Here is an 11,208-nt window from a genome sequence, read left to right on the forward strand (position 1 = left end):
TCCAATACCTAAACCTAACAACTATCTTACTAACTATTAATAAGCAGAAAATTAAGAATTTATTGAGAGAAATGTCGTAGTTAACAGTTAGCAAGTGTTACCTATTCTAAAGTGTTACCAAAAAAAAAGATGCCATATGAGTGGGGTAGGACAAAGGGTAATGCTATGGTAGCATTAAAGGGATAATCCACCCTAAAATGAAAATTTTCTAATTAATCACTTCCTCCCATGTCATTTTCAAACCCGTAAAAGCACAGTTCGTCTTCCGAAACACAATTTAAGATATTTTGGATGAAAACCTGGAGGCTTGAGACTGTCCCATAGACTGCCAAGTAAATAACAGCGTCAAGGTCTATAAAAGGTATGAAAAGTCGAATCAATGTGTTTTGTAAGAAAAATATCCATATTTGAAACTTTTCTAAACCGTAATCTTCCGCTAACAGTCATACGTTCATGAGAGTGGCGTTCCAGAGATGAGAGAGAAAAAAAACAAATACCGATCATGAATTTAAAAGTACAAAAAAAAAGGATTTGTAAAGAAAAATGTCAAAGTATTTCGATATAAACCAAGAGATTGGCTTTTTTTTGCTTTAAACAAAACTTGGTTGTCGAGAGACTAGCATATTCTCACCGGAGCTTAAGCTATGCTAACATCCTACGTCACCCGCTGGAACGCCACTCTCTACAGTACAACAGTTAGCAGAAGCTAGATATTTTGGTTTATACATTTTAAGTATGGATATTTTTATTACAAAATTGCATAAATTCCTCCTGGAGCCATATGGAGCACTTTTTAATGTTGGATGGGGCACTTTATTGGAACTTCTATCGGACAATTGAATATCAACAGCCATTCACTTCAATTATAAAGCTTGGAAGAGCAAGGAAATTTTTAAGTATCAAGTCCAACTGTATTCGTCTGAAAGAGAGAAAGCTGTATACACCTAGGAGGGCTTGAGTAAGTGAGTAAATCATGTGGCAATTTGAATTTTTGGGTGGGACTATACCTTTAATTTATATTATGTAACAACCTCAGTCGATCCCATGATGTGCATTACCTGGTTCTAGCCATTTCCAGTTGGTGTAGGTGACCTCGCCTGCTGTCCCATCCTGACCGATCCAGTGGTACTCCCTGGACCCTTTAGTGTCCTGTAGCCCGGTCCAGAAATACAACACCTCAGTGCTGATGTGCTCTTTCAGAAGACTGTTAATGAAGGCCTGTTCAAATCTAGAGAGGGGATTATATATCTTCATGTTACTAGAAAATGTCTAATTAGAAATTAGTTTAGTTTTATTAATGGCTCACTGTTATTATTTATCATACTTGACATAGCAGTCATTAAAATACAGTTTTTAGGCAGTTACTCCTTGGCTAACTGCTAGTTGGTATAAAAGTAGCTAGTTTTTTTTAAGATACAGTCTTAATATAGTGGTAATTTTTAAAGGAACTGGCACCAGAATAAGTTTTTTTTTTATCACTTGAACAATTAAGTGGCTATTTTCTGAGAAAAAAACTAAAACTGTTGTTCTTATGCAGGAAAAATAATGTATCTGTTCCAGGAAAAGTACATTTTTACGTCTTGCATCTTGATGTATTAGTGTGACATTCTAAACCAATGTTTTCAGCGATACTATTAACTACAAGATTATTGCTCTTTGTATCACGCTGATCTTATGAGTTGTAAATCTAATATATATTAACAGTCACCTGTTATTAATGGTGAGATGGCAGCTGTTTTTATAAAACACCGGCTCAGTTTCCACTTTATAGCAAGCATTGCCATGTCTCCTCCAATTCTAGAGAAGAAAAAACTGTCTGTTTATTCATGAATAAGATTCACATGGGCGGCAATAACAACAACATGAAGCACAAACATGTTGTATATCCATGGAGTTAGGAGTTCATTGTTCCATAGTGATGGTCACTCACCCCGTCTGGAGGGCAAGCCTTCCTCTGGGGCGCTCTCATTCAAAACTCCCATTCGACTTACACATGTAAGCCCTCGGCTTTTCACAATCAGACACAGACCATGTATGATGCTGCAAACACGCATAGAGAAAATAGATCCGAGCTAATATTAAGATCAGCGCTCTTATTTATGTGATATAATCTGACATGACGAAACACACACACACAAACCTCTCCTGAATAGTACACACAGTGGATGGTGTTTGGTAGAAGTGGTGGAGGTTGAGCTCTGGCCCAGTATGTGAAAGAAACCGGTTCTTTATCGACCCATTCAAAAACTGAGGTGTTTCCATTACCAACAAGACCAATCCATACCTCTGTCTTCAGATCTGTCACATATAAAGTCATAAAACATATCAAGTCTTTACAAATGTATGACACTGTATAAAACAAATAATATACATAAATTATTATTATAAATTATATGTGTTACATAATAAATCCCACGGACAGATAGATACTTTTTTTTTTATTTGAGCATAATTTGTTTCTTTTTGTTCAATTTCAAGTTCTCAAGTGAAATCTCAATGATTAAATATTTGCATAAGAAAACAAAAATACTTAGGAAAATATCAGTTTTTTTTTTAGCAATGTATTTAACATTTAATGCAACTAAGATTGTATGCTCTCATTTAAGATCTTTTAAGGCCTTAAATTATAAAAAGGCAAAAAAATTATAATAATATCCCTGATACATTTTCTAAATAATACATATTTTACATGCATACATACAGTATATTACAAAGTAATTTAATCAAACTTAAGAAAAATTATTTAGTTCAGTTTTTGCATTTCCCATGCATTTTGAAAAACATTAAAGCTGTGTAGGCTACTACAAAATATGCAATTCAAAGGGAAAAAATAAATATATCAGAATCCATTACAATTATTTCTTTATTTACAAGCTTTGTCATGCTAACTACATTAAAAAACAAGAAAGCTTAGAGATTAACATTAAACACAACGATGACTTTCCAATCGGCTTGCTTTCTCAGAACATGTGTTGTTAATAGCTGTGTGTTTACCTGAGTGAAAATTTGTGTGTAGCATTTCAATATCCTCTAAACTGTGGATGCTGGCAAGGTCAGAGTAATCTTCCTGACACATGCTCAGAGCTTCATGCTGGGACAGTTTTGACTCGGTTTTACTGTGGAGTTTATAACAGAATCCTTTCCACCCAGTCCAACCATCTTTACACACCGTGGGCTTATATACCTCCCTGACTGCTGAAAGGAGAGGGAGAGAGACATCTGCTGTGAAAGTGAGGAAAAAAAGAAAGGAAAACAGAACAAGAGGGCAGTATCTGACCTGTACTCTCACTGTCTTTGTCATTCTTCATGCAGATGAAGGGAAGCCGATTTTCACACGTCTCTGCACCGAAACGCAGCGGCTCCTTCAGAACTCCACAGTCCTCGTCCGATATAAGAGATCTGATCGGGATGCCTAACAAACACGCCGTGTGACACACAAACAAAGCACTTCATGCAAACAGTGCATTCATCTAATCCCATTACATTTTCACTCATTCTTTTTAAGAAAGCTCTTTATATTTATTGTTTCATGGACATGTGTGTTATATACAGGTGTTCAAATGTATTATTAGTATAAAACCTAAATGTAACATCCAAAAACTTTTTATTTTATTTCATTAAAATTAATATTTTCTTCATTTATTAATTTAGCAGGGAGAGTGTGTCGATAAACTAAAATAACATTACTGTAAATGTGCTGGAATTATCACATTAGATGATTTAATTGGATATTAAAAGATGTTTATTATAAATATTACTATAATTAATGATTTCACATTTGCATCAATGGCATCATATATGATCTATTAATGTCATCCAAATACATTCAAATGCAGTTCATTAGTACAAACACCTAAAGGGGTCATGAACTGTCTTTTTTATTATGTTATACTGTTCCCTGAGGTTTACTTCTAAAATTGTCAAGATTTTCCATCAAAATCATCATTATTTTGAAGTAAAAGGTTATTTTATGTCCTGTTTTTAACCCCCACGCTCTGTTTAAAAAAGGTGCAATCTGTAAAAACAGCCAAAGCAATAGTGAACACATAATAAAAACAATCTCACTCTTGTGTGTAGTGACATTACTGTCAGATCCAATATAGTTGGCACAGCATTGTCTTTAATTTCAGTCGTACTGAAAATCCTCCGTCGAACTGTGTCTTGTTTCTAAACGAATCCGCAGTAAAACTAAATACACAAAGGACGAGTTATTTCTTAAAGTTTATCCACTCTTTCCTAACATTGGGATGAGAAAGAAGTTTTTTCCACAGCATCTTGTTGTATTCTGAGCATCTATATCATTTGGTTCTGTGTCATAATCACTACATGCATGAATCGTTGGGCGGGGCTAAACAGGCAGTGATGTAGAAGCAGGCGTTGATCTTCTTCTGCGGAGGCGGAGTTTAGCCACACTATGACATCATAAAGTGGTACATTCCACAAGCTGTTGTTTTGGCAGACTGCCTTCAATATTACCTGTTTTTAGATTAACAAGTACTTTTTGAGTTCTGAAATGTTTTTGGAGCACAATGACCTCTTATATGTCAAAGATAAATAGAATTTAGATTTCTTCAAGACCACGTTTTTTTTTATCAGATTACGTTATTGGAGTAACTTCTCCAAGACTGTGTGCAAATCACTGGCATAAAAAGTGTTTATAGAAACAGTTCACTGTATTGACAGGACACACATGGGGTGAGGAGAGACAAACCGCCCACATCATGACAATGGCGTCATCACAGAGACAGATTCTGCCTGTGTCTACTGCATAAACACGCCGTTCAAGTCATCAGTTTGTTCTTCTAGCGAAACAACTATCCTTGTATGCCCACACACTGGCACATTAACGGCGACAGAAAGGTCATTGTCACTGGCTGCTTGCACAGTACTCTTGCACCAAGATAAGAGAAGATAAGATAACCTGAATCACTGGGAATCTGAAAGACTGTAACGCCATAAATATAATGTGCTTTAGATGTAGGGCACAACAGATGGTGGCACAGTGGGTTAGAAAAAGGGAAAAAGCATCCAAAAGGAAAATATTACGTCAGAGATTCCACCTCTTCCATATGTTTACCTGAACAACATGCGGTTGAACTATCCCTTTGAAACATGAAAGAACAGTAATCTACTACAAGATTCTTTATAAGACATTTTTCGGTTAAAATCACCTGTTTCCCAAGGGGCAAAAGATAAAGCTGATCCATCTGACCACTGCCAACCCTGCATCCAGTCCAGATGGTTCAAGCCGATCCACAGCTTGCTTGGCAAGTCTTTCTGATTTTTAACTGCAGGGGAAGGAGATAAACAATGAATATTAAACTAAGTAAAAATATGAACTTAGCTGCGAGGTCATCGAGAATTAATCCTGAAATGTGTAATTGTGCACCAAAAATAATAAGTGTTTTCAAACAGGTTTCTCTAACACTCCCACCAGCTCCTATTGGTCGGACAAACAAATAGCCCCGCCCCTGAACTTATGCTATTGGTTGTGTCAGTGTTGCTAAGTCAGCCACGGAGCAATGGTTGGAAAATGGTATAAAGTTTGAGAAATTTCAACAAAGCTAACCTACTAATGGCCCACTTAGAGTAGTCTGTCAACATTAACATGGAACTGGGCGACAGCATTTGAAGAATATGGATGGAGATGCAGAAGTAATTTTACAACTCAAATGTACATACGCTGTTGTAAATAAAGTAATAATTGACCAACTGGGGTAGATGCTAATAGATAGGCAAGATCACTGAAAATATGACTACTACGCAGAGAGAGAATTCATCAAAACAGACAGTAAACTGTTATCAAAAAATATATTAATGCATCCAATCAGTAAATAAAATGTGATAAAAATGATCATGGTCTCCAGAAAAAAAGTATTAAGAAAGTTACTCGGATACATTAGATATACACTAGACAGTAGAGTCATTTTTAACACTGATACATTTACATTTACATTTATTCATTTAGCTGACGCTTTTATCCAAAGTGAAGTTGTCTTGCTCAGGGACACATTGGTGTCTCACAGTGGATTCGAACCCAGGTCTCTCCGACCAATGGCATGCGTCTTATCCACTAAAAAATATATTAATTGTAATAATATTTTGAAATACATAAAATAGTATAATTTTGGTGACCATAAGAGACAAAAAAAAACAACAACCTCAAACTTTTAAACAGTACTCTATGTATAACAGAATGCTGTAGCAATTTCAGAGCTCATAACAAAACAAGATTAAAGCACAAAAGTAAAAATGAGGAATGAGTCTTACAGAAGTCAAGCTCTTGAGGGCTGGACACGCTGAGCAGATCTCCGCCTTGACTGCGACAGGCATCCCGCGCCTCGTGCCAGGTCACCACCGCTGTGGAGACCACCTGATAGCAGCGTCCTTTCACAGGGGCTTTCTCCCATAAATTAATGCATCCTTCCACTAAATGAAAGAAAACGGGTAGGAGGTTAGTTACAATTCTTTTATTATACAAACCTCCATCTGTTTAACTCCCACCCATATGTAATCTTTCATTCTGTCTCTGACCTTTGGAGAGTTTTTTCAGAAAAGTATAAGCAGTCATATTTAAGGAATGTGCAATATAGTTCAAATGGCTTTGCGAGAAGAGAACAGTGTAAAAAGCGCAGCTTAAACCAGCATGAGTTTCCACTTAAAACCTAGCAGGTCTAGCAGGTCTAGCAGGTCAGAGTGGTGTTTGATGGGAAAAGTTTGACTAAAGTGTTCTGCTCCAACGTCATACATCTGTGGCATAGTTTTTCACAGAAAAAAACACATTTTAGAAAACCCATAATCACTTATTGTATTTACTTATTTATTTATTGTATTTAAATCGAAACATTTAAATCTTTTCTGAATAAACAAAAAGTATTTGTAGATAAAAAGACAATGTGTTCAGAAAATAAATATTTTATGAATTTATTTATTTAGATAAGAAGCGTTCATACATAAAAAGATGTGCACAGAAATTTAAATAAATAAATAATTTAAAGGGGTCATGAATTGAGAGATCAAATTTTCTTTCATTTTATTTTTACATGTAAGAGGTCATTGCAATTAAAAACATCCTGTATGTTTCCTAAAATGGTCTTTTATTTGTATTATTGCATTTTGCAAATTGCATTTTGAAAAAATATTATGTAAAAATTATACAAAAATTATAAGTGCACCCCAGGAAAAATTGCGAAATAATGTATTTCACAACCCCTTTAAGATATATTTTTTTTAAAAATTAAACTGAAAGTTATTTCATCTGTTCATTTCATAATAAAATGTGTTCTTAATAAGCCATAAAAAGAAAATAAAAAAATAATGAATAATGTGTATATATATACATATGCTAATGCTAATTAGCATCTTATAGTCAATCGCTCAATGTCTCAGTGTTTTGTAAAATGAGTCACATGTACTTTGTCTTTCTAGCTGTCCTCTGGGAAAACCCCAGCAGTGGTTGAGCGGAGTAAACCTTACCATACTTCAGGCAATTCCCCCACTTCTTCTGTAGATCATAGTTAGCTGTGGTGGAGCACCAGTCCAGTGTATTGTTTCCGGTGCCAGGCAGACAGCTGTGGTGCCAGGTCCCATTGTAGAGGAAGGGGAACTCACAGGGTGCCCCGTTAGAATTCCCCCGCTTGTGTGCATCCCTGAGGAACAGGGGAACAGGAATTTATTCTGTTTGTGGGGCTTGTGTAGCTAAAATCTTCCCTTTGGCACATCCTCAGAGGAACAAATGACTCGTAAATAAAATCATGGGGTAAATTTGGTTTTGATTTAGTTAGAGTGAAGATTCAGAGCTTAATAAATACATGCCAAAATTTCTCTCATCTCGCCACACAGATCTTCTTTAAATCACCATTCACTATGGATTTTGAAAGAAGTTTTCTGAATGCTCATGTACTACTGCTCCTATACAATTCTAAGATGCAATGTCATGACAAAAAAATATCAGAACTCTTGTGGGAACCTTTTGGCTACATTCACACAGTCAGTGAATAAAAGCCTTGATCTCTGTTTGAAACCTGCAACTGCAGTTATTTGTGCAATTTTCTTCTTTATGTGTGTTGTGCATCAGCGAGGAGGAATCTAAAGTGTTAAGATGTATGTCCAGCTATCAGTCAACACCAGTGTGGATATTCACTGTACTTCATCATTTCAGATACTGTGTCTTAGAAGTATGTCCAAAATAAAAAGTTCCAGCATGAAATCTCATCTGAAGTAACATGTCTGCCAGTTTTGTTCTGACCAATTAAAAAAAAAGGTTTCTAATAAATTGCACCATCGCAAAGTTTGCTCAGATCACACCAAACCATGCAAATTCTTATTACTGTTATACTTTGTTCTCAAGTTGTTAATGTTAGCAACATAAACATTGCATGACTGTGTGTATTGGTGTATTAGTGTGTTTTGGCATTGTCTTTGGATTTATATTTCTGTTCAGTCTAACCTGTAATCGTCATACCATTCGAATTTCATTACCGTAACTCTATTTATGTCTAGTTTAATTATACCGGATCGGGCTAATTTAAGGAACAATGATTCTGAACAATGATTGGTTATGTACTTGCTCAGTAATTGATTTTGGATCATTTTTAATAAAAAAAATAATAATTGTCACATATAATTTTTAAGTTACATACAATGCGGTTTATTCCACAATTCTAATGTTTGTGCAGTATGTTTTTTTCATGAAAATCAATTAATCATTTTATTCAGGACGCATTAAAATGACTTAAAGTGTATAAAACTATGTTACAAAATATTTATATTTCAAATAAACACTTATTTTTTACTTTTCATTTATCAAAGCATGCTAAAAAAATTAAGCAGCACAACTGTCAACCTTAATAATAATAATATAATAACATAAATCGTTTTTTAAGCTCTAAATTAGAATATTAGAATGATATTTGAAGGATCGGGTGACACTGAAGACTGGAGTACATTTTAAATGATATTAAATTGAAATTAAATAGAAAGTGAATAAATAAATGCAGCCTTGGCTAGCAACATACAATTTTGAATTATAACTTCTGTATATTTGAGGTAAAAACAAAAACGATTAAGCGGAACTGAAAAAAATCCTAACAATGTTTTTTAAATATTTGCAATCTGAGAATGTACAGAAACTATGTTAGTCGAAAGAAAAACTGAGAGAAAACTTGCTAGCCATTTACTGCCAGAATTGAAGCAATCGATTTGCTCAGTAAATATATGAGGAAGTAGAGTTTCCCATAAACTCCAGTATTATATTGCCACAATCACATTATATAACAGTAGCTGTTTGAGCTAACATTCAAGACTCTTCCTGCGGGGCAGAGCAACTGAAAGCAGATGAACTGGATGATCTGAACAACTGTTAAACCACAGCAGAGCACCCCCCATGCACCTGCTGCAAGACTGTGCAAGTGCAACACAAAGTAAACCACAGGCCAACAAAAAAAGAGATGTGTGCCGCATGTGTCAGAAATTAAATATAGAAAAATAATATATAGCTGTACAAATATATTCTTGTATTTTTATTTATTATTTTATTATTATTTATTCATATTTATTTTATTTATATATTTATAATAAGCACTTTGGGATGTCTATGTACAGGCATTTATGCATTTTAAATTAATATTACAATAAGTACAATAAGGTATAGGAACTTTTATTGTCTATTTAGCTAAATATGTATATTTGTTGATATGTATATTGTCTGTTTGTTTTTTGGTTTGTATTTGTTTATGTCTGGGACTACGGATGGAAATTAGCATTGTGCTAAATCCGGCGTATTTACGTTCAACTTTGATTGTACTTTCATGAATATGCACGGTCCCATTTAAATAAATAAATTGAAATTGAAATTTTAGTGCCGTCAAATGATTAATCGCGATTAATCACATCCAAAATAATTGTTTTTGTTTACATAATATATGTTTGCTTAGTATATTTATTATGTGCATATAAATACACACACGTGCTGTATATATTTAGAAAATACATAGGTGTGTGTATTGTAAATAACAATGTTTTATACTTTAATTATGTAAGTAGTAAAATGACTTTTTAATATTAAGACTTAATACAGATTGAAATAAATTGCATTCCGGGGCCTAAAATGCATGTTGTTGGGGTCGCTTCAACCCACGGACATGATAAACAACATGCAACAACATTGATAAAGTAGTCCAATTCCACAGGAAAACCATATACATATTTAATATATATCATATATTTAATATATAAACAACATTTTTCTTAAATATATGCATGCAAAAACTTTTATTTTGAATGCGATTAATCGCGATTAATCGACAGCACTATTTATTTGATAGATACAGTCTCACTAATTGCATCAACCTCTTTATGTGCACAATACTCTGTTTCTAGTTAAACTGTCTCTAGGAAACTGAAAAAAAAAACCTGTGTGCCCTCAATCCCAGAACTTGTCAGCCAATCCGATTAGAGCTTGCCAGGTCAAGAAAGCACTGTTGTGAGCAAATGCGCCATCTTTTTGCAGACACATTTATCTAAAACGACTTCTTACAAGGACCATAACCCTAGACAACCTTTCTCAAAGGCCCAATGGTTCAGTCATCACCTTTCTAGGGTTTGAACCTCCAGCTACCTTGTGAAACATTAGAGCTGCAGCACCTCGTAATAAGCATCATGTGCATGAATGAAAGCAACATACTTCGATAAGGCTGCTGACAGATGTTTTCCGAGCTCCGTCCTCTTTTCCAAGTGTCCTGTCCGTCCCTCTTGGCGGTCACAGAGTCGTTGGTCCCGACGCTGAGTTTCATTTGGTATTCTGTGTAGATGATGTCCTCGTAGCAGTTCCAGCGCAGAATCTCCGTGGAGTCGCAGCTGAACAGGATCACGGTTTTAGAGCGCACCTCCATACCCAGACACTTTGAGGTCTCCATGTGGAACAGTCTGTGGGCCGAACCCCATTTCCACGAGACGGCCGGCACCGACGAGCAATCACCCAACTTCAAGGCTCCATCCTGGACCAGGAGGCACTTCCCACTGCTATTGTGCTGGATAGTAAACGTGTCCTCTCCTGCATAAATAAATCAGATTTTGTTATTTGATGCAATTACATCCTGCATGAGATGATGACAGAAGAGAGCAACCGACTCAGCATGTGCTAAAGTGCTTTATATCTAATTCAGTCAACTACCATGTGCTTTTCATCACTGCTTTATCTAAATCAAC

The 11,208-nt window shown here is 35.3% G+C and overlaps 1 protein-coding gene across 1 annotated transcript; it reads right to left on the reverse strand.

Moving 5' to 3' along the window:
- Positions 1 to 1,040: 1,040 nt before the first annotated feature.
- LOC113087399 (lymphocyte antigen 75-like) lies at positions 1,041 to 10,875 on the reverse strand. The gene is made up of 10 exons (XM_026255579.1): positions 10,685 to 10,875; positions 7,477 to 7,649; positions 6,271 to 6,429; positions 5,172 to 5,288; positions 3,278 to 3,412; positions 2,995 to 3,195; positions 2,141 to 2,298; positions 1,931 to 2,040; positions 1,709 to 1,797; positions 1,041 to 1,228 (listed from the first exon to the last, which is right to left on the reverse strand). Exons 4-8 carry the CDS (start codon positions 5,227 to 5,229, stop codon positions 1,966 to 1,968), a joined length of 627 nt encoding a protein of 208 aa, XP_026111364.1. The 5' UTR covers positions 5,230 to 5,288; positions 6,271 to 6,429; positions 7,477 to 7,649; positions 10,685 to 10,875; the 3' UTR covers positions 1,041 to 1,228; positions 1,709 to 1,797; positions 1,931 to 1,965.
- Positions 10,876 to 11,208: the final 333 nt, after the last annotated feature.

The sequence above is a fragment of the Carassius auratus genome, unplaced genomic scaffold (assembly GCF_003368295.1).
Source record: "Carassius auratus strain Wakin unplaced genomic scaffold, ASM336829v1 scaf_tig00044692, whole genome shotgun sequence".
NCBI classification, from domain to species: domain Eukaryota; kingdom Metazoa; phylum Chordata; class Actinopteri; order Cypriniformes; family Cyprinidae; genus Carassius; species Carassius auratus.